The 22,288-nt window shown below is 43.3% G+C and overlaps 2 protein-coding genes, 1 long non-coding RNA gene and 1 pseudogene across 3 annotated transcripts; 2 read left to right on the top strand and 2 right to left on the bottom strand.

The window, feature by feature from the left end:
- Nucleotides 1-180: 180 nt before the first annotated feature.
- LOC135619804 (uncharacterized) lies at nt 181-1,049 on the bottom strand. Its single transcript, XR_010489500.1, has 2 exons — nt 661-1,049; nt 181-579 (listed from the first exon to the last, which is right to left on the bottom strand). It is a non-coding gene; the product is annotated as an uncharacterized LOC135619804 (long non-coding RNA).
- A 13,371-nt stretch (nt 1,050-14,420) lies between these two features.
- Nucleotides 14,421-19,796, bottom strand: LOC135619802 (granule-bound starch synthase 2, chloroplastic/amyloplastic-like; annotated as a pseudogene).
- Nucleotides 19,797-19,816: 20 nt separating this feature from the next.
- On the top strand, nt 19,817-20,954 carry LOC135619801 (granule-bound starch synthase 2, chloroplastic/amyloplastic-like). Its single transcript, XM_065122153.1, has one exon. The coding sequence runs from the start codon at nt 19,817-19,819 to the stop codon at nt 20,720-20,722; it is 906 nt and encodes a 301-aa protein (XP_064978225.1). The 3' UTR covers nt 20,723-20,954.
- Nucleotides 20,955-21,080: 126 nt separating this feature from the next.
- On the top strand, nt 21,081-21,623 carry LOC103972738 (probable calcium-binding protein CML46). Its single transcript, XM_009387081.3, has one exon. The coding sequence runs from the start codon at nt 21,081-21,083 to the stop codon at nt 21,621-21,623; it is 543 nt and encodes a 180-aa protein (XP_009385356.2).
- Nucleotides 21,624-22,288: the final 665 nt, after the last annotated feature.

The raw sequence follows: 22,288 nt of genomic DNA, 5'->3' as shown, positions 1-22,288 counted from the left end.
TAAATTGTGGTAGACAGCAGAAAATGATCAAGAGTAGAATAATTGAGCTTTAACTGTTTTGGCATCAATGTTTAGCCATAGTCATGTGACGGGCATTATAATTTGTTCTCATCCTAGATGTGATTTTTCCAACTGTAAATCTCACAATTCTCATCCTTTTTAATACAACTTCCAAATCAGTACAGGCAACTCATCTTTACCATTGCAAGCATCAGAAGTGGAAATAATACACCTTGAAGACAGTCGTTCTCATATATTTGTCTCATGAATGAAATGCATGAGTTGTGTAGATAAGAAAGCTAGAACAGATAACCATGTAGATCAAAATTCCCTCCCATCTTCCCCTTCACTTTGCAAATAATCAGCTAAACAAGCACAGCCACACAGGCAAGCAGTACTACATTTCAGCATAAACATCTTTTTTGGGGGGAAAAAAGAGGGGTTGGATAAAGTCAGCATGCAACATTTTCCTTTCAACTGCTCCATAAATAACCTGCTTTGAAACCCCGATCAGATACGAAGCCTATCGACTACTTGCCATGCAGCAGATATTATGCTATCAGAGTTTCGGGTCTTTGCCTGTGACAACAAATGAAGCACTGATGCATTTCACTTCTCGATCGCAGAGTTTATAGTAGATATTGGTAGTGTAAGTGATACCTCTTGCAAGATGTCGATCTTCATGTGGCTTTCGGTTCAAGACAATGTCACTTCCAGACAATGTCTCCCATGAATCTTAGGGCAGGAACTCCTCTAATTTCTACATCAACCAGTGGTGCTTGGATTAACTTCAAGCCCATGAGCTCTGCATCATTTTGGATCATTTCAAGGGCTCGGGGCCGACGCGGGGAGCTCTAAATGACGTGGCCTCGGGGCCGACGTGGCTCGGTTCGGGTCTAAATGACGTGGAATCTACCAAACTTCTCCGGGGAGCTCTTCGCCTGTGCGCCCGGTGAGAGGCGCCTTGTCTTCGTTCCTGCACACAGGTCGGGTCGGAAGCTCGGCCCGACCCCTCCGACGATCAAGTTAGTGATGTGGAGTCAAGTGTCTTTTTTCCGTCCCCTTTTTGCTTAGAACACGGGGGTATTTATATGAGAGCTTAGTGTTACCTGGAACGCATGTCCGCAGGGAGCAGAATCGTACCTCTGATGGCGTCTGCCATTGTCGCTGGCGTGTCGTGAAGAGGCGAGCCTGAGCGGTCGTTAATGAGCCTCGGTCGGTGTTTTGGCCCATGCTGGCCAGGCGTTGTCAGCCCGTCAGAGGCGCGGGGCGTCAGTTGATGTCACGGGAGTCTTATCATAATTATTACCCTTATCACTTATCCATTACTTATAATACAAAACTTCATAATAGGACTTAAGTCCTTTGCTTTTTTTGGTCATTGATAGAGAGACTATCAGTGACTATATCCAAGGCACTTCAAAGAGTTAATCAGTACATTACCACCTAGGTAGTGGACTTAGGCAAGCATGAGAAGTCACATAAGAGGTCGAAGTAAGAATAACCACAATCAGCCTCGATCTCAAGGTCATTGTGGCGAAGGAGAAACAAACGACCTAAGTTATCTCATCCAAAGCCCAATCTAACCTTCTTAAATATGACTAGAACTGAAGATTTTCTTATAGATAAGAGAGAATGGGCTCTTAAAAGACCCTTACTTGATGAAGACCCCATTGGCAAAAAGAGACAAGTCTAAATACCATCGGTTCCACCTGGATTATGATCACAATGCATAAGATTCTTATGACTTGAAAGAGTAGATTGAGGAGCTCATACATCAAGGACCCCTTGGGCATTTTGTTCAAAAGTATCAAGAACCCTCACCTCAACCTTAGGGGTTGGTGAAGAGGTAAATTGAAGTCATAATTAATAGACCCACCTTGGGAGGAGACAACTCCTCGGGTCGTAATCTTATATATGAGCTACCATTGAAAAGCATCTAAGAATGAAAGATGACCCAGAGATAACTTTCAAGGAGGAAGATGAGAGTACCTAAGTCCCCTTCGCTCGATGTGGTTCCCTCGATAACATGAGAGGTAGGTTAATGATGGGAGGCTTTGTGGCCCATCGCATCATCATTAATAGCACTTGTGCTCCTCACCTGCAATCCTCACCACAATCGTTTTTGCCAGCAAAAACCCTCACCAATGTCACTTGTGACTCTTCTCGCCTACATGTGGGCTTGCAACGCTCGCTCGTCACAGTTTGCCACAACACTCACTACAATCCTTGTCCGAGGTGGGCATCTCAGGTAGAAATAGGCCCCTCCACCCGAGGTGAGTTCCTTGATGATGAGAGAGGTAGGTTGGCAATGAGAGGTTTCATAGCTTGAGGCAGAAGGAGGTTGACGTAGGCACCTCAAGCTGAAATAGGCCTCTTGTGCCCAAGGTAGGGAGGTTAGGCACCCGACACCCCTCGTTGCCGAGGCATGGAGGTTAGGAAACCAATCGCTCTTCAGTGCATGGCACTATGGCTCTTATTATTGTCACAACTTACTGACTCTTTAAAGGTGATCAAGGTTGTCTCTACCATCGGCAATCGTGACCTTAACGACAAGATTGAATGGAGCTCCTAAAAAGGATTGTTAGACCCCATGGAGGGCTAAAGAGGCGATGCTCAAGAATGCTATTACCTATTCCACAAGGTTGGAGGTTCAAGGAGGTAACCAAAATGGTGATGACCAAGAGCCACAAAGGTTCAAAAACTAGCCCTCCACTGTCTTTGATGTCGATCACGAAGGTCAGGAAACTGACCACCATCATTGCCGACCTCTGTGCCTGAAGGAGGGTTAGATTCATGTCGACAAGGGATGATCTGTCGTCAGCATTTGCCTAATGCACAGAGTAAGAGAACCAATTGAGGAGGCATAAGCTTAACATATTGGATGAACTAGATATTGCACTTTGGTTCCCTCTTGTGAGAGCCCCTAAAGCACACCTTGAGGGGGAGACAAATGATAGAGAGAATATCATCAATCAATCTTCGTATGACATATGACCTCCATATGGTGTTCAGACTGAAAGGTAAGATAAAAGCCACCCTCCACCTATCTAAGCATATGGACAAGAGTCCAAAGAAGGCGGTTGTAAGCTATTCGTCAATTGTTGCTTATGTGGATAAAAGGCCAAAGAGATATTGTTAGAGGCTACCTTTCTGTATAATATTTCATGAAATATTTTATTCCTTTACAATCAAATATAAAAGCTCATTTTGAATACAATAAAAGGGAAATCACATTTTGAACACTCGTGTCCACATTTACCTACCTCAAGTTACTAATGATCAGGTCAGGAAACCTCTTTCGATCTCAATTTTCATATATATGGTACCTCATAATGAGGGTGATAATTACGATAAGACTTGTGTGACATCAGTGTTAGGATCGGAGCGGCACTAAGAGGGGGGGGGTGAATTAGTGCAGCGGATTAAAACTTCGATTTTAATCAAAATCTTTCGTACGTTAAGAACGAAACTTGAGAAATTTAACTTGAAGGCGTATTCTTAAAGTTGCGCAGCAAGAGTAATACAAACTAAAGCAGTAAGAAGATTTGCAGTAATGTAAATGACAATAATAAAAAGCAAACCAGAGATTACGCCGATTTTTAGAGTGGTTCGGTCAAATGACCTACTCCACTTGCGAGGCCCCTCTTCGATGAGGCTCCCACCTTCCACTAGCAAGTCTCTTGAAATGGAAGGGTAAACACCCCTCTTACAACCTTTTACAAGCAGCTCAACCTCTTACAAATTTTCAATAAAAAAGAAGGAGGAGAACTCTCTAGCAAATTGAAAACAAGACTTGCTAAGACTTTCTAAGACTTTTCTCTCAATCAAAATGCTTCTCAAAAGTTGTAACCTCAGCTGAGATTTGAGGGGTATTTATAGGCCTCAAGAGGATTCAAATTTTGGGCTCCAAAATTTGAATTCTCTTAGGGTTCCCGGTGCTGGCGGTTCCACCGCCCAGCCAGGCGGTGCCACCGCCCAGCGCTCGGGTGCTGGACGGTGCAACCGCCCAGCCAAGGAGGTGTCACCGCCCAGTTAGGCGGTGCCACCGCCTACAGTGTTTTCAGCCCGACTACAGTGTTTTCAGCCACTAGTTGGGCTTCAATCTTGGCTCTCTAGTTCGCTGGTTTAGCTTAATTTTTAGCCTAAACCAACTCTGACTTTGGGCCCAGTTGGCCCCTAACCAGGATATAGGATTATCTCTTAATCCTAATCCTAATTACAAGTGGACTACATAACCAAAACACATCCTAAGCAAATTTTCAACCGCGAACGTCGAGTCTTGTTCTGGCGAGCTTTCCGACGAACTTTCTGCCGACGGGCTTCTAGCAAGCTCCCGAACTTGTGATGACTTTAATGAGTAGCCGAGCCTTCTCGGTGATCTCCGTGAACCTCCGACGATCTCTTCGGCGAACTTCCGAAAATTCCGACAGGTTCTCGATTTCTTCTCGGTTGGTTCTGGCAGCATCTCCGACGATTCTTCGGACTCTTAAACGTCCATCGAACTTGACTCCGGTATTCTCGCTTTGTGTTTTCTGGTTATCGTAGTTAATCCTGCACACTTAACTCAATAATATGGATTAGATCAAATAACCCATCAATTGATTTTATCATCAAAATCCGAGATTCAACAATCTCCCCCTTTTTGATGATGACAATCAATTGATGACGGAGTTAAACGTAACTCCCCCTATCTATATGCCATATTATGAGAAGATAAAACACTTGAATTTCATCATTGAATTCAAGTATAAACCTATAAGCTCTAACCGTAGAACTTATCGTTATTCTCATTAAGCATAATGTAAATGCGAAACTTTGATGAAAATCTTTTTCAAGTCGAAAGATAAGAGACAAATTTTACTATGACAAGAGATAAAGATTTTCAACTTGAATTGCATGATTATACATTTTAGACATTCATATCACACAAGTTTTTTGTAATTCATATTAGCCATGCTATCGTTTTGGTGTAAGTCATCACTTCTCCCCCTTTGTCATCAACAAAAAGAGACAAGCCAGCTTATTGATGATCATAGAAAAAGGTTTAGCATTTAACAAAGGTCTTCATTCAAATTTGCCAGAAAAAGACATCATCATCTATGCAGATTAAGATCAGTTATCGTACAATTGATGACAAACATGAACTTGTTTTTTTTTTTTTTTTTTAAAAGCAAACAGGACAGAATAAAAAGATACATCAATTTAATCCTTAGGAGGTAATCCACAGTGCTGATACATGATATCTATTTTTTCATTCATCTGTCGTAGTGTCTTCAAAATTTCAACTTGTTGATTCTGAATTTGTTCTTGCTGTGATTTGATCTGAGATAGCTCCGCCATAATGATATCTTCAGAGGAGGAAACAGGAGCTGAAGGTACTGCTCCAAAGGGACTAGGAGGAGGAGATTCATTTCCCATAAGAATTGGTGTTTCGGGTTGTTCTATTGGTGTAGGAATTGGATCCGTTCTTCTAGGCTGCCTAACCCATATGCCATTGCTAAAAGTGCACCTAAGTTTTTTTAGCAGGTTTTTATTTATTATGTTATATCGATCATTTTGAATAGATTCTTCATTGGGTGGAATGCAAATGTCATAGGCATGAAGAATTCTAGTGATTAACCTCCCATATGGCAATATAGTATCCTTAGTCATAATTTCCTGCATGTGTTGGCGAATCAAGTACCCGAAACAATTATGCTGACCGGTCATAATCCAATACATGGTTCCTATCTCTAATTGACTTACTTCGTCAAGATGAAATTGTTTGGGGAATATGATGCTCGTGATAATGTGATGAAGAATTTTAGAGTTGAAAGGCATTAAGTGTTCACAGCTCTTGGGTAGGAAGTCAAGGTTTGGGTTTGCAAAAATTGTTTTCACGGCTTCGGAATAGGTTGCTCCTATTTTTTTGACGTCCCATTTACCTTTAAAATAGCATCCCATATCTTTTTCAGTTATGCCAATTAGCTCACAAATGGTGCTGTCAAAAATTCTAATGGGTGTTCCTAGAATGTAAGTGCTTAGGCTATCATTGTCTTCATATAGGTTGGTATAGAACAATCTCACTAACCGTGGATAGATTGGTTCATCTATTTGTAGTAGAGGTAGAGCTTCTAGTTGAGCAAACCACTTAATGGGATCTAAGTCCTCTAGTTCATCCAAATCAATGTATTTTCCCTTATGGACACATCGGGTTTCAAATTTTGGAAAGCTAAGGGCTACCTCTTTTGATCTAAAAAGGTCATGGTTATATGAATCTCCTTCAATCCTTATTCCTTTTGATCTCTTTGGAGCCATTTTCTAGACAAGATGATGATGAGATTGTGAAAAATATGCAAGAGAAAGAGAAAAGAAAGGAGGGATTTCAAGAGTTACCTTGTGGAGATTATGTTGAGAGATGGAAAGCTTGGACCACCAAGAATCCTTCTCCAATGTTTCTAAGAGTTAGAATGAGAGTTAGAGGGAATGGGAGAGGGTTTTGGAGAGGTCTTTCTTCGGGTTGGGGGCGGTGTCACCGCCGGCCCTAACCCCTCGGGTTAAAAGGGTGACTCAGTCGGTGTCACCGCCAAACTGGTCGGTGTCACCGCCTGGCGCCCGAGCGCCAATCGGTGCAACCGCCGGATCTGGCGGTGCCACCGCTGGCATCACACAGAGGAAAGAAAAAACTTTTCTTCCTTCCTTTTGTTTAGCTTCTTCCCTCAAGATCATAATTTATACTTTAATGGATCATTTTGAATTGAAGAAGAAGGAAGAATTCAAATTCATAAACGAAGGGAAAAGAACGAGTCCTTTTTGTGAAGTTCATTTTAGGGACAATTTAGCATGCCTAATTCCCTTCGTATGAATTCAAATTGGTCTTCATTCAAAGCTTTTGTAAATATATCTGCTAATTGATGCTTTGTGTCAATGAATTCTAGAACAATATTATTGTTAAGGACATGATCGCGTATGAAATGATGCCTAACGTCGATGTGCTTAGTTCTAGAATGCTGAATTGGATTTTTAGTAAGACATATGGCACTAGTATTATCACATTTTATGGGAATATTTTTAAAGTGAATTCCATAGTCTTCTAATGTATTTTTCATCCAAATGACTTGTGCACAACATGCACTTGCAGCTATGTATTCGGCTTCTGCCGTAGATAGTGCAACTGAATTTTGTTTCTTGGAAGTCCAAGAAACAAGTGCATGTCCTAAAAATTGGCATGTTCCGGATGTACTTTTTCTATCTATTCTGCATCCGCCAAAATCGGCATCCGCATAGGCTATTAAATCAAATTTTTCAGATTTTGGATACCATAATCCTAAATTTGGAGTTCCTTTAAGATACCTAAATATTCTTTTAACACTTTTGAGATGAGATAATTTAGGATTTGATTGAAACCTAGCACAAAGTCCTACACTAAACATAATATCCGGTCTAGTCGCGGTAAGGTAGAGTAGACTACCTATCATTCCCCTATATGTTTTTTGATCGAAATTTTCACTATTTTCATCCATATCTAACTTAGTCGTAGTACTCATAGGGGTGTTTATTGCTTTTGAATTATCCATGTTAAATCGTTTTAACAATTCTAATGTGTATTTAGATTGGTTAATAAATATACCATCCTTAAGTTGTTTGATTTGTAATCCTAAAAAGAAAGTTAATTCACCCATTAAACTCATTTCAAATTCAAGACTCATACATTTGGCAAATGATTCACATAGTGATTCATCCGAAGAGCCAAACACAATATCATCAACATAAATTTGCACAATAAGAAAATTATTTTCAAAATGTTTAATAAACAATGTAGTATCAACCTTGCCTTTGGTAAAATTATTTAAAATAAGAAAGGAACTAAGCCTTTCATACCAAGCTCTAGGAGCTTGTTTTAAGCCATAGAGAGCTTTAGTCAATTTGAATACATGATTAGGAAGAAGAGAATTTTCAAATCCGGGAGGTTGTTCGACAAATACTTCTTCGGAAATAAAACCATTCAAGAAAGCACTTTTAACATCCATTTGAAATAGTTTAAAATTATTACTACTAGCATAGGCAAGGAGCATCCTTATGGCTTCTAATCGAGCCACGGGAGCGAAGGTTTCTTCGTAATCGATACCTTCTTCTTGGTTGAAACCTTTGGCCACTAATCTAGCCTTGTTTCTAACCACGATACCATTTTCGTCTTGCTTGTTTCTAAAGACCCACTTAGTACCTATGACTAAGTGGTCACTTGGTCTAGGAACAAGCTTCCATACCTCATTCCTCTCAAATTGGTTCAATTCTTCTTGCATTGCAATGATCCAAAAATCATCTTTTAAGGCTTCGTCAATGCATTTAGGTTCAATTTGAGAAAGGAAAGCGGCGTTAGCACAGAAATTTTTTAAAGAAGAACGAGTTTGAACCCCTTTTGATGTATCTCCTATAATTTGCTCTTTTGGATGAGCATCTACATACTTCCATTCTTTTGGTAAAGAAATTTCGGAAGAAGATGCATTCAAATGGCTATTTTGAGGAGAGGGTTCATTTAAATTCAAATTATCAAAGCCAAGATCATCATCAAAATCATTTTTCTTTAAATCGGAAATTTCATTAAAAACTACATGAATAGACTCTTCAATTACTAAAGTTCTTTTATTAAAAACCCGAAAAGCTTTAGAAACGGAAGAGTAACCAAGAAAGATGCCTTCATCGGATTTAGCATCAAATTTTCCTAAAGCATCCCTTTCATTTAAAATAAAGCATTTACAACCAAAAACTTTAAAATAGGAGATGTTTGGTTTTTTGTTATTCCATAATTCATAGGGAGTTTTGGATAAGGATGGTCTTATTAGGACTCTATTCATGATGTAGCAAGCCGTATTTACGGCTTCGGCCCAAAAGTACTTAGGTAAACTTTGTTCATTCAACATAGTTCTTGCCATTTCTTGTAGGTTTCTATTTTTCCTTTCAACTACTCCATTTTGTTGAGGATTTCTTGGAGTTGAGAAGTTGTGATTGTACCCATTACTTTCGCAAAAATTTTGAAAGTCACGGTTTTGGAATTCACCACCGTGATCACTCCGAATTGATGAAATCATGAGGCCTTTTTCGTTTTGAGTGAGTTTACAAAATTTAGAGAAACACTTGAAGCAATCACTTTTGTGAGCTAAGAAATAGGTCCAAGTGTATCTAGAGTAGTCATCCACAATCACAAAAGCATATTTGCTTCCACCTAGACTTGTTGTATCAATTGGTCCAAATAAGTCCAAATGGATCAATTGTAATGGTCTAGTAGTGCTAATTTGATTTTTTGGTTTGAAGCTTGTTTTTATTTGTTTGCCTAGTTGACATGCATCGCATACTTTGTCCTTAATAAACTTTAAATTTGGAATTCCTCGTACTAATTCTTGAGATGAGATCTTAGATATTGTTTTCATGCTTGCATGGCCTAATCTCCTATGCCAAAGCCAAGCATCATCATTTACGACGGAGAAGCACATTTCATTACTTAGTTCATCAAGATTGATGGTATAGACATTATTTTGTTTTAAAGCAATCATAGTCATGTTATGATTTGGTTTTTCAATAATGCACATATTTGATTCAAATCTAACGATGTAACCTTTATCGCATAGTTGACTAATACTCAAGAGATTATGTTTCAATCCATCAACTAGTAAGACATCATCAATGGAAAAATTAAATTTGTTACCAATAGTTCCCTTGCCAATGATTTTGCCCTTGTTGTTGTCTCCGAAGGTAACGTACCCTTCTTCTTTGCTAGTGAGCATAGAGAAATGAGATGGATCTCCAGTCATATGTCTTGAGCATCCACTATCGAGATACCATCTCTTGCTCCTAGCTTGTGGGTTTGTCTACAAAAGAGGATGATTTTTAGGTACCCATTTGATTTTGGGTGCCTCAAAAATTGACCCACTAACTTTGTTATTTATGATTGAATTCTTTATAGTTCCTTTAGGAACCCATATTAATTTTTGTGAACTAATCTTCCTAAATGGGCATTTGTAGGCAATATGTCCGGATTTGCAACAAAAGTTGCATTTCATATAAGAGGAAACATGTAATGTAGGTCCTTTTATGAAAGTGGTAGGATTTTGATGTAATCCTTTTACAAATCCAATTCCATTTCTATTTGCGATGTGACCCTTGTGTGCAAGGATCATATCTAATCCTTTGCTACCAACCTTAAACTTGTTTAAGGTTTCCTTAAGAAGCAAATTTTCATTTTTTATTGCTTCTAAGTGCTCACACTTAGAGCATAGAGGAGTTTGAAGACTATCAAACTTATCTTGTAGCAAAGCATGCTCTTTCTTTAAGATACTTAACTTCTTGCTAACAGTTCTACATTCATCAAATAATTCATGAAAAGCGATAGATAGTTCTTCAAAAGATAAATCATCATTAAATAAATCACATACCTCTTCTCCTAACGCCATTAGCGCGTAATGAGCAACTTGCTCGGTGTTGGACTCCTCTTCTTCGGATGCGCTTGAATCATCCCACGTTGCCTTGAATGCCTTCTTCTTTGATGTTCTCTTTTTAGCTTGAGGACAATCGTTCTTATAGTGTCCCGGTTTTTTGCATTCATAGCAAATCACTTGGTCCTTCTTTTGTTCAAATTTATTTTTTGTATTATTTTTAAATCTGTTCTTTCTTAAATATTTTTTAAATTTTTGAGTCAAAAGTGCAATGTCATTGTCACTGTCCTCATCACTTGATGTTCCTTTCAAGTGGTCTTCTTGTGATTTGAGTGCCATATCCTTCCTGTTCTTTGGAAGGGGGTTCTCGAGCTCGTCATGAGCTTGACATGTCATTTCGTAGGTCATTAGAGACCCAATGAGTTCTTCAAGAGGGAATGCTTTAAGGTCTTTGGCCTCTTGAATGGCCGTAACTTTTGGATCCCAACTTTTAGGGAGGGATCTTAAGATTTTAGTTACTAGTTCAAAGTTAGTAAAATCTTTACCAAGAGCTTTGAGTCCATTGATGACATCCGTAAACCGGGTGTACATGTCTCCGATGGACTCACTTGGTTTCATTCGGAAAAGTTCGTAAGAGTGCACAAGGATGTTGATTTTGGACTCTTTCACTCGGCTAGTGCCTTCATGAGTGACCTCAAGAGTTCTCCAAATATCAAAAGCCGAATCACACATTGAAACACGATTAAATTCGTTTTTGTCTAGTGCACAAAACAAGGCATTCATAGCCTTTGCATTTAAAGCAAAAACCTTCTTCTCCGATTCATTCCATTCGCTCATCGGAAGAGAAGATTTTTGAAATCCATTCTCGACAATAGACCAAAGCTCAAAGTCCATAGAAATGAGGAAGATTCTCATGCGAGTCTTCCAATATGTGTAATCCGACCCATTAAACAAAGGTGGTCGTGCAATAGAATGGCCCTCTTGCATGCCGGAGTAAGCCATCTCTCTTGGGTATTAAACCAAATATGAGAGATAACCTTGCTCTGATACCACTTGTTAGGATCGGAGCGGCACTAAGAGGGGGGGGGTGAATTAGTGCAGCGGATTAAAACTTCGATTTTAATCAAAATCTTTCGTACGTTAAGAACGAAACTTGAGAAATTTAACTTGAAGGCGTATTCTTAAAGTTGCGCAGCAAGAGTAATACAAACTAAAGCAGTAAGAAGATTTGCAGTAATGTAAATGACAATAATAAAAAGCAAACCAGAGATTACGCCGATTTTTAGAGTGGTTCGGTCAAATGACCTACTCCACTTGCGAGGCCCCTCTTCGATGAGGCTCCCACCTTCCACTAGCAAGTCTCTTGAAATGGAAGGGTAAACACCCCTCTTACAACCTTTTACAAGCAGCTCAACCTCTTACAAATTTTCAATAAAAAAGAAGGAGGAGAACTCTCTAGCAAATTGAAAACAAGACTTGCTAAGACTTTCTAAGACTTTTCTCTCAATTAAAATGCTTCTCAAAAGTTGTAACCTCAGCTGAGATTTGAGGGGTATTTATAGGCCTCAAGAGGATTCAAATTTTGGGCTCCAAAATTTGAATTCTCTTAGGGTTCCCGGTGCTGGCGGTTCCACCGCCCAGCCAGGCGGTGCCACCGCCCAGCGCTCGGGTGCTGGACGGTGCAACCGCCCAGCCAAGGAGGTGTCACCGCCTACAGTGTTTTCAGCCCGACTACAGTGTTTTCAGCCACTAGTTGGGCTTCAATCTTGGCTCTCTAGTTCGCTGGTTTAGCTTAATTTTTAGCCTAAACCAACTCTGACTTTGGGCCCAGTTGGCCCCTAACCAGGATATAGGATTATCTCTTAATCCTAATCCTAATTACAAGTGGACTACATAACCAAAACACATCCTAAGCAAATTTTCAACCGCGAACGTCGAGTCTTGTTCTGGCGAGCTTTCCGACGAACTTTCTGCCGACGGGCTTCTAGCAAGCTCCCGAACTTGTGATGACTTTAATGAGTAGCCGAGCCTTCTCGGTGATCTCCGTGAACCTCCGACGATCTCTTCGGCGAACTTCCGAAAATTCCGACAGGTTCCCGATTTCTTCTCGGTTGGTTCTGGCAGCATCTCCGACGATTCTTCGGACTCTTAAACGTCCATCGAACTTGACTCCGGTATTCTCGCTTTGTGTTTTCTGGTTATCGTAGTTAATCCTGCACACTTAACTCAATAATATGGATTAGATCAAATAACCCATCAATTGATTTTATCATCAAAATCCGAGATTCAACAATCAGCTGACGCCCCACGTCTCTGTCGGGCTGACAACGCCTGGCCGACATGGGTCGAAACGCCAACCGAGGCCCATTAACGATCGCTCAGGCTCGATTCCTCACGCCACGCCAACAGCGATGTCAGACGTCATCAGAAGGTACGATCCTGCTCCCTGCAAGCAGGCACGTCAGGTGACACTAAACTCCCCTATAAATACCCTTGCGTTCTAAACGAAAGGGGAGGGAAAAAAGGGGGAAAAACGATAGCAAACACGGGAAAAACTCCTGCGACCCCTGACTAACTTGATCATCGGAGGGGTCGGGTCGAGCATCCTGACCCGACCTGTGTGCAGGAACAAAGACGACGCGCCTCTCACCGGACGCATTGGCAAGGAGCCCCTTCCCGAAGGAAACAGCGACCCACCTCCACGACCGAATCGACCCGAGCCGGCAACCTCTATAGTCCCGAGGAACCCCCCTTGAGAGATCCCCCGTCATCCGGACCCGAACCGAGCCGCGTCGGCCCCGAGGCCATGGCTTAAAGTTGTTTACACAATCATTTTAGCGCTAGAAGGAGGGCCTGAATGTCGAGGGATTGCCAGACCGACTCGGTCGAACCCGCCTGGGTCTTGCTCCTCGGTCGCGTAATGCCCGAGGCTCACCAGTGCGGTCAGCCCGCCTGGGTCTTGCTCCTCGGTCGCGTAATGCCCGAGGCTCACCAGCGCGGTCAGCCCGCCTAGGACTTGCTCCTCGATCGCGTAATGCCCGAGGCTCACCAGCGCGGTCAGCCCGCCTGGGACCTGCTCCTCAGTCGCGTAATGCCCGAGGCTCACCAGTGCGGTCAGCCCGCTTGGGTCTTGCTCCTCGGTCGCGTAATGCCCGAGGCTCACCAGTGCGGTCAGCCCGCCTGGGTCCTGCTCCTCGGTCGCGTAATGCCCGAGGCTCACCAGTGCGGTCAGCCCGCCTGGGTCCTGCTCCTCGGTCGCATAATGCCCGAGGCTCGCCGGTGCGGTCAGCCCACCTGGCTCGCTGGACCGCGGGTCGCCTCAAACTGCGTCGGCACCGCGAGACGCAGCCATGCCACGGACCTCCTCCCCCATCACGGCCGACGCATGGCTCCTTCCGGGGGGGGGGGAATATGATAGGGGAAATAATGGCCGGACGACGAGGGTCCCACCTGGGCACCAGGCTGCCTGAGTCTGAAGGCAATAACGCTGACTAGACCCGCGCTGACAACTCCCGCTACCGCGCAGTAACCCCCAACCCAGCATGGTTGACCACGGCAAGGTAAGGCGACGACCGGCTTCCGCCCATACCCTGCGGCAAACCATTTCACCACGCGACCCCAGCGGCCGCGTCAGACGCCATCAGAGGCACCATGCCGCTCCAGCAGGCGATCATGTCCGGTAATGCTAAATCCGTCTATAAATACCCCCGGACTCCCCGAAGAAAGGGAGGACTCGAAGAAAAGCATAACTCAACCCACGGAGGTTTTTCCTCCACCAAAACCCCCTCCCTATCTTCGATTGACTTGATCGTTGGAGGGGTCGGGTCGAGCACCCCGACCCGACCTTTGTGCAGGAGCGAAGCCTTTGGAGATCGCCGCCTTTGGAGACCCAGCAGACCCGAGGGGCTTCCCCACCCGTAGACCACCGCCTTCCGGACTCGGACCAAGCCGCGACGGCCTCAAGGCCACGGCTGAACAGTTACTCGACGTAACAACCCCCATGGAGATGGTCTTGTTGAAGAGGTGCACGACGGGCTCTGTGAGTGCGAGGGAGTGGTAGGGTGCAGTTGGCAATGGTTTCTCCATGGTTTCCAGCGCTGAGGAGGAAGAAGACGCTGCTTCTTGGTCCAACCAATAACATGTATGGCGAATCGATGTGTATTTATGCGTGCAGGTGCGACTGTTTTCCTCTGGCACGTACGCAGCAGAGGCTGTCGACGCGGTGGCTAATCACAGAATCCAACAAAACTGGGCTGTCCTCGACAGCGAGGAAGAGATAGAGAGAGAGAGACGTGTCAAAATGTTGATGTCATCAATCAAACGGACGCACACAATACTTATAGACGTTCCATGTTCGGCGAATCTTTGCAGGTTCGGTGAAGAGAGATCCGGATTGGATCATCAGATAGCTGAGATAGATACTGTTCGTTCATGTTCTCAAAGATCACCACTGATACTTAGCTGAGACGAGGACTTCCTCGTAATGTTTGGCGGCGTTGTCCCAGCTCAGGTCCTGTGCCATCCCTCGCGTCTGCAGGCCCTTCCAATTCTCCTTCTGGTTCCTGTAGGTGTTGAGGCAGTTCCCCAGCGCATTGATCAGCTTGTTGGCCTCCGCCCGGTCGAACGTCCACCCGAACCCGCTCTCCCTGAAGGGATCGAATGGGATCACCGTGTCACGAAGCCCGCCGACGGCGTGCACCACCGGGACCGTGCCGTACTTCATGGCGTACAGCTGGTTCAGCCCGCAGGGCTCGAACCGCGATGGCATGAGCAGGACGTCCGCCCCTGCGGTGATCCTGTGCGCCATCTTCACCGAGAACCCCACCCACGCCCTCACCTTGTTGTGGTGCTCCCTGTCGAACTTGCGCAGCATCTCCTCCAGGTCGGCCCGTCCGGTGCCCAGCATCACCAGCTGCGCGTCCTGCCCGACGATCCAAGGCATCGCACCCGCAATGAGGTCGACGCCCTTCTGGTGATCCAGCCGGCCGATGAATCCGATGAGGGGGACGTCCTCGCGGACAGGGAGGCCGAGCTCCTTCTGCAGCGCCGCCTTGCACTGTGGTTTCCCGGCTTGCAGAGTCTCAATGGAATAGTTTCTGTAGCCATCGGATTGCAGGTGAAGATCCAGCTCAGGGTTCCAGTCCACTGTGTCGATCCCGTTGACGATGCCTTGGAACTTCCAGTTGTTCTCGTTTATGATCTCATGGAGTCCCCACCCACCTTCGGATGTTGTGAGCTCCCATGCGTAGCCACGGCTGACGGTGATCACGCGGTCAGCAGTCTTGAGGCCGGCCGCGAAGATGTTGAAGTGGTCACCTCCCATCGGCTCATACAGCTTGAAGAGGTCCATGTGTTGATCGGGCAAGTCGACATGGAAGAAGTCCTCAACTGGACCACGCCCCTGGACAAGACACACAGGTAGAATGCAGACGATAAGGATTCCGAACTCGTAGTTTCCTAAGTTGTTTAGAATGATGCCATGAAACTTCTATGTCAGGATCAGATTCAAGCATTCTTCTCGGTAGAAAAAGAGAAGAGAAGATGAATGATTTCATCTTCATTTTGAGCGAAATGATTTTTCTTTGGTGGTGGTAACTCAGAAATCTTTGCAAGTTTGAAATGAAGCAACTTCAACAAAAATGGGGGAGAAAAGAAATTGAAAGTGGACATGTTTTGATTGCTCAAAAAGAGTTTAAGAAGACAAACATTCATTTGATGCAAAAGAGAAGGATGTAAAGAAGGTTTCTAATAAAACAGAGTGCTTCAAATGTCATGCAATTATAACAAGGTTTGGGAAAAACATGATAGACTCATGAAAAATTAAGTACAACATATGATCAATATCTTCAGGTCACACAAAAACAATATGGCCAGGGGCATCATGCAACCTAAACTTCAAGAAATACAATGCAGCTGTAGGAATTCATGCAAGTATAATTGGATCATTGATTCAGTGATGAGAAATAGTCAGAAAGTGTTTGGTTTACTGATAAGGTAAGTGAGAGAACTGCAAACTTGCAGATATCGTCTTGGCAAATTTAACAGTCTTTGAGCAGTTCTGAGGATCTCACAGGCTACCGAACTCAGCAAATTGAACTTCTAAATGAAGAGAGAATTTAACAGAAGTTTAACCTAATAGATGCAGCATAAAATGCGAGAGAGCTAACCTGGTGAGATATGTTGTGGATCACCAAGATGGACCTGGCATACTTCATCAAGCCATTGTCGCGGTAGCATGCTTTCAGATACACAGGCAGAAGTGATGTGTGCCAATCGTTCGCAATGAAAATTAAATTTCCATCTCCATAGCATAAGCCGCCACATGGAACATGCCACGGAACCTGCAATTGCATCAGTCTAAACTCGAAACAATGACATATGTTTAACAAGTTGTGAATGAAAAATACAAGGTATATCCACAGAAAAAGGATACTTACCATAAAACTAAATCTTATTGTTCGAATAGAATTAAGTGTTTGGTTATACACCGACTACAGACTTGCGAAGAAATATAACATGAGTGGTATGCAAATTTATCTGCTTCACAACAAAACTGGTTTGCTTATCATGAAAGCCAGAATACTGATAAATCCTAATAGATTATAATTCACAATAACTTTTGATTTTAGAAGAATTATAAGGCAAAAGAAAAAGAGAAACTAGCCAATGGTTAAAATTCAGGGAATTATATGAAACAACATATGCAGATAACAGAAACAATGATAAATTGGATGCAAAGGTAAGGCCGAGAAATCAGGGAGGATAGAGGCAGTAAGAACTAAGTATGCTAGAGTAGCCTTCAGTTATTTACATCAACCACTCGATTACTCCATCAATTTTCTAAAAAACTTAGATGATTAAACAAAAGTATTATGATTTAATATCTGTAAATTGGCAGAGGACCAACATTTGAGAGTAACTACCATGTTGTGTTTAATATAAGGTAAATCCTTGCACAAAGTTCCACTGACTCTATCATAATAGAAAAAAAAACATAAGGTATTAAAGAAAACCATATATGTCAGTGGCCTTGTTCTTAATTTCCTAAGCCTAATAAATGGAAATGAGTTTAACAACTTGGCCTTTTTTTATATATAAGCTTGGCCTATTAAATAATTTCACCTGCAAAGAGAGATCTTACATCTTTTAAAACATCGATCAAGAATCAGCAATTGTATGAAACTCCAAAATGTTTAAACAGTAAATTGTTTTGTTAAGGTTCATTGATACCAAAGTCACAGTCAGTTCTCCATCGACAATTAGTATGCAGAACCATAGAATTAGATGTATGCTATACTGAGTATAACATACTGATCCGACTGGATACCTCTATGCTAGTACTGCCTGGCTATACACACACACACATATATATATATATATATATATATATATATATATATATATATATATATATATATATATATATATATATATATATATATATTAGGTCTGTACTGAATGTTTCGATACTGTGCAGACCGATACCTACTCCTCTGAACGGGTCCTGCTACTGGTTCTGTAATGAAATTTTAGACCTAAGGCAACACTGTACAATGCTAATTCCAGTCATAAGACATTTGCATAAACTAGGAAACAAAGATACAGAACCAGAAAAAAGAAGTGGAGAAAAGGGCTGGGAATTGGCAATTTGCAATTGAGTTAAGCACCTCAAGGACTATCAAGTACTAATCTCAAAGCAGCACTGAAGCGGCCACCGACATGACTATAGTTTTCACACTAGAAATCATGTTGGAAGTCCCTTCCTGCATTAATCTTAGATGGACAAATGCTCACTACAAATTTCTAATGCTGACATATTCTGTTATGTACATCATGGATAGTTGAATATGTTGTTTAGGACAAAGGAGATACCTCTACAGCTACCTTGCAGAACAATACCATCCGTTTCAAGATTTCCTGCATTAATTAGCGAAAGCCAAGTTATCTACTATCAATATAAATAACTTGTAGAAGGTCATTTCTGCATTTGCAGTGCACAAAAAAATGAACTAACAAAAAGTGAATAAACCGGATTGACTAATTTACAGGTGTTAAAATTGCAAAAAACTTTTACCAGCCGGTCTCCCCCATAAATGTTGTTCTCTAGATGACGGAAAACTGGACTGTCGATAAATACAAAATCCACACGATCAATATAAGCATGAAAATAATTTACTTCCAGATCCTGCATCCCATAATATGACATCAACTGGATAAGTATGTATTTATAGCTAAATCTAAAAACCATAACATGAAACAGCAGATACAGACCTGCCCATCAGCTTTGTAATATTTGCGAACACCTATATCTTTGGGTTCAGGATAATTGGCATACCTTGGGGAAACAACCTATAATTTACAAAAGAAAGATTGAACTGGCTATGCAATAGCAATATTAAGGAAGCAACTTTTGGACTAACATTATTCTAGTTTGGTAAACCTGCACATTGTAATTGCAGTTTTATGATTTGAATTGCTATTCCAATTTACCTTTCTGTGGAATAGCTAGAGTCACCACCAACATTAAAGTGAGATTTGAGGTTCAAACAGAAACGACAAAAGGAAAAGGAGAATTACCATAACCCGGTGTCCTCTCCTAGCCAAAGCTTTTGGCAGAGTCCCAGCTACATCTCCAAGCCCTCCTGTTGAAGTTAAAAATGATAAATGTCAGTGAACCTTATTTAAATATCATAATAACACTTTATAAACCCAAACAACAGTCATTCACTTCATTACCAATTGTGGAGCAGAGACTTGATACAACAAATTTTCAGTACTTGAGAGGTAAGAGTAAAAATACAGCAAAAGATCAATCGGAAAATACGAAAATACTAAAAATATCAATACCTGTCTTTGACCAAGGAGCACATTCTGCGGAAACTACTATTACATTCATGGCATTCGCTCCAGCCAGAGGAGGGGAATCCACATTTTCTACCTCAATATCTGCTTCTGTATCTACACCATCAGATTTTGCTTCCGTATGGTTCTGAGCATTCTCATCTTCAGTACCCCTTTCAGATTCTTGTATAATAAGTGATGATTCGACTGAATCATAAGTAGAATCAAGATCTGCATCTTTTGCTAGTCCATCAGCTTGTAGGATATCACCTTGCTCTTCTGCTTCCTCTAAAGAATTTTCAGTTTTACCGATACATTGAGTCTTAGACATCTTAGATTCATTTCGCTCAAAATGAAGATGAAATCATTCATCTTCTCTTCTCTTTTTCTACCGAGAAGAATGCTTGAATCTGATCCTGACATAGAAGTTTCATGGCATCATTCTAAACAACTTAGGAAACTACGAGTTCGGAATCCTTATCGTCTGCATTCTACCTGTGTGTCTTGTCCAGGGGCGTGGTCCAGTTGAGGACTTCTTCCATGTCGACTTGCCCGATCAACACATGGACCTCTTCAAGCTGTATGAGCCGATGGGAGGTGACCACTTCAACATCTTCGCGGCCGGCCTCAAGACTGCTGACCGCGTGATCACCGTCAGCCGTGGCTACGCATGGGAGCTCACAACATCCGAAGGTGGGTGGGGACTCCATGAGATCATAAACGAGAACAACTGGAAGTTCCAAGGCATCGTCAACGGGATCGACACAGTGGACTGGAACCCTGAGCTGGATCTTCACCTGCAATCCGATGGCTACAGAAACTATTCCATTGAGACTCTGCAAGCCGGGAAACCACAGTGCAAGGCGGCGCTGCAGAAGGAGCTCGGCCTCCCTGTCCGCGAGGACGTCCCCCTCATCGGATTCATCGGCCGGCTGGATCACCAGAAGGGCGTCGACCTCATTGCGGGTGCGATGCCTTGGATCGTCGGGCAGGACGCGCAGCTGGTGATGCTGGGCACCGGACGGGCCGACCTGGAGGAGATGCTGCGCAAGTTCGACAGGGAGCACCACAACAAGGTGAGGGCGTGGGTGGGGTTCTCGGTGAAGATGGCGCACAGGATCACCGCAGGGGCGGACGTCCTGCTCATGCCATCGCGGTTCGAGCCCTGCGGGCTGAACCAGCTGTACGCCATGAAGTACGGCACGGTCCCGGTGGTGCACGCCGTCGGCGGGCTTCGTGACACGGTGATCCCATTCGATCCCTTCAGGGAGAGCGGGTTCGGGTGGACGTTCGACCGGGCGGAGGCCAACAAGCTGATCAATGCGCTGGGGAACTGCCTCAACACCTACAGGAACCAGAAGGAGAATTGGAAGGGCCTGCAGACGCGAGGGATGGCACAGGACCTGAGCTGGGACAACGCCGCCAAACATTACGAGGAAGTCCTCGTCTCAGCTAAGTATCAGTGGTGATCTTTGAGAACATGAACGAACAGTATCTATCTCAGCTATCTGATGATCCAATCCGGATCTCTCTTCACCGAACCTGCAAAGATTCGCCGAACATGGAACGTCTATAAGTATTGTGTGCGTCCGTTTGATTGATGACATCAACATTTTGACACGTCTCTCTCTCTCTATCTCTTCCTCGCTGTCGAGGACAGCCCAGTTTTGTTGGATTCTGTGATTAGCCACCGCGTCGACAGCCTCTGCTGCGTACGTGCCAGAGGAAAACAGTCGCACCTGCACGCATAAATACACATCGATTCGCCATGCATGTTATTGGTTGGACCAAGAAGCAGCGTCTTCTTCCTCTTCAGCGCTGGAAACCATGGAGAAACCATTGCCAACTGCACCGTACCACTCCCTCGCACTCACAGAGCCCATCGTGCTCCTCTTCAACAAGACAATCTCCATGGGGGTCGTCCTGAAGAATAAGATATCCATGGGGTTCCTCTTCCGGCACCCAGCGCCGTGCGCATCGGGGGTCGTCGATCGTGTCAGACCCGGCGACTCGGCCGACGGTAGCGAGGCGCCCGAGTTGACCAGAGAAGACGTGGAGACGGTGATGGAGATCATTACGGGCATGCCTTGCGGCGCGGACGGTGAGCAGCTCGAGGAGCTGCGTGGCGTGTTCGAGGGGGAGGAGCCGAGCTTGGAGGAAGTGGCGGAGGCGTTCTCCGTCTTCGACGATGACGGTGACGGGGTCATAGAGCCCCTGGATCTGCATCGTGTTCTCTGCAAGCTGGGCTTCCCGGAGGGGGCGGCATTGGAGGCATGCCGACGGATGATCGCGGCGTACGACGAGAATGACGACGGGAGGATCGATTTCAAGGAGTTCATCAAAGTTGTGGAGGGCAGCTTCTTTGATTAATTATTCTTCCTTTTTCTTCTTGTCGTCATCAGCGTCACATCTATCAATGCGCAAGCAATTAAAACAAACCAAATTTCGAGCATGATTGAGACTCGAAATCTAAAATCATCAAAAGATTGCGACTATTCGAAATCTTACAAGAAGAATCAAAGGCCAAATCGAGAAGCAACTACTCATCTGGATCGCAGATTTAAATCGATAATGTTATCGACGATTGACACATCCATAGACTTTGAACATGAAGGGAAAACATCTTTCTGAAGCTGGAAGTGCGGCTTCAATCATTTAGAACCCAAGAAATAACATGTTCTTCTAGGCAGATCCAGTCACCACATCAAACCACAAAAGCCTAATGTTGTACAATTGAATTATAGAGCTAGCAGTAGGCTATCTTCTGCAGTTCCAAAGTTCCATAGCTTGAGTGAAGCCGAGAAAGAGCAGACCGGTGCAGAGTATCATAAATCTCATGGCAACTTCACTGATGGGAGAGTCTGGATACCTGCAAGGCATGTTTTGGCCAGTGTTTATTCAACCAGCACTGAGATGAAATTATTGCATACTATCAGTTGGATATTGTTCTAAAGAAATTGGTCACTTCCCTGAGCATGTCTCATCACACAACTAAAAATAACATTGCTTCATGATCTATTAGTATGCCACTAGAA

Source organism: Musa acuminata, chromosome BXJ2-8 (genome assembly GCF_036884655.1).
Source record: "Musa acuminata AAA Group cultivar baxijiao chromosome BXJ2-8, Cavendish_Baxijiao_AAA, whole genome shotgun sequence".
In the NCBI taxonomy this organism is placed as follows: domain Eukaryota; kingdom Viridiplantae; phylum Streptophyta; class Magnoliopsida; order Zingiberales; family Musaceae; genus Musa; species Musa acuminata.
This window is presented reverse-complemented; position numbering and strand designations above follow the sequence as displayed.

What these genes read in the sequence shown, in the direction of transcription:
- LOC135619801 (XM_065122153.1), top strand. Translation starts at nt 19,817, where the DNA reads ATGGACCTCTTCAAGCTGTATGAGCCGATGGGAGGTGACCACTTCAAC.
- LOC103972738 (XM_009387081.3), top strand. Translation starts at nt 21,081, where the DNA reads ATGGAGAAACCATTGCCAACTGCACCGTACCACTCCCTCGCACTCACA.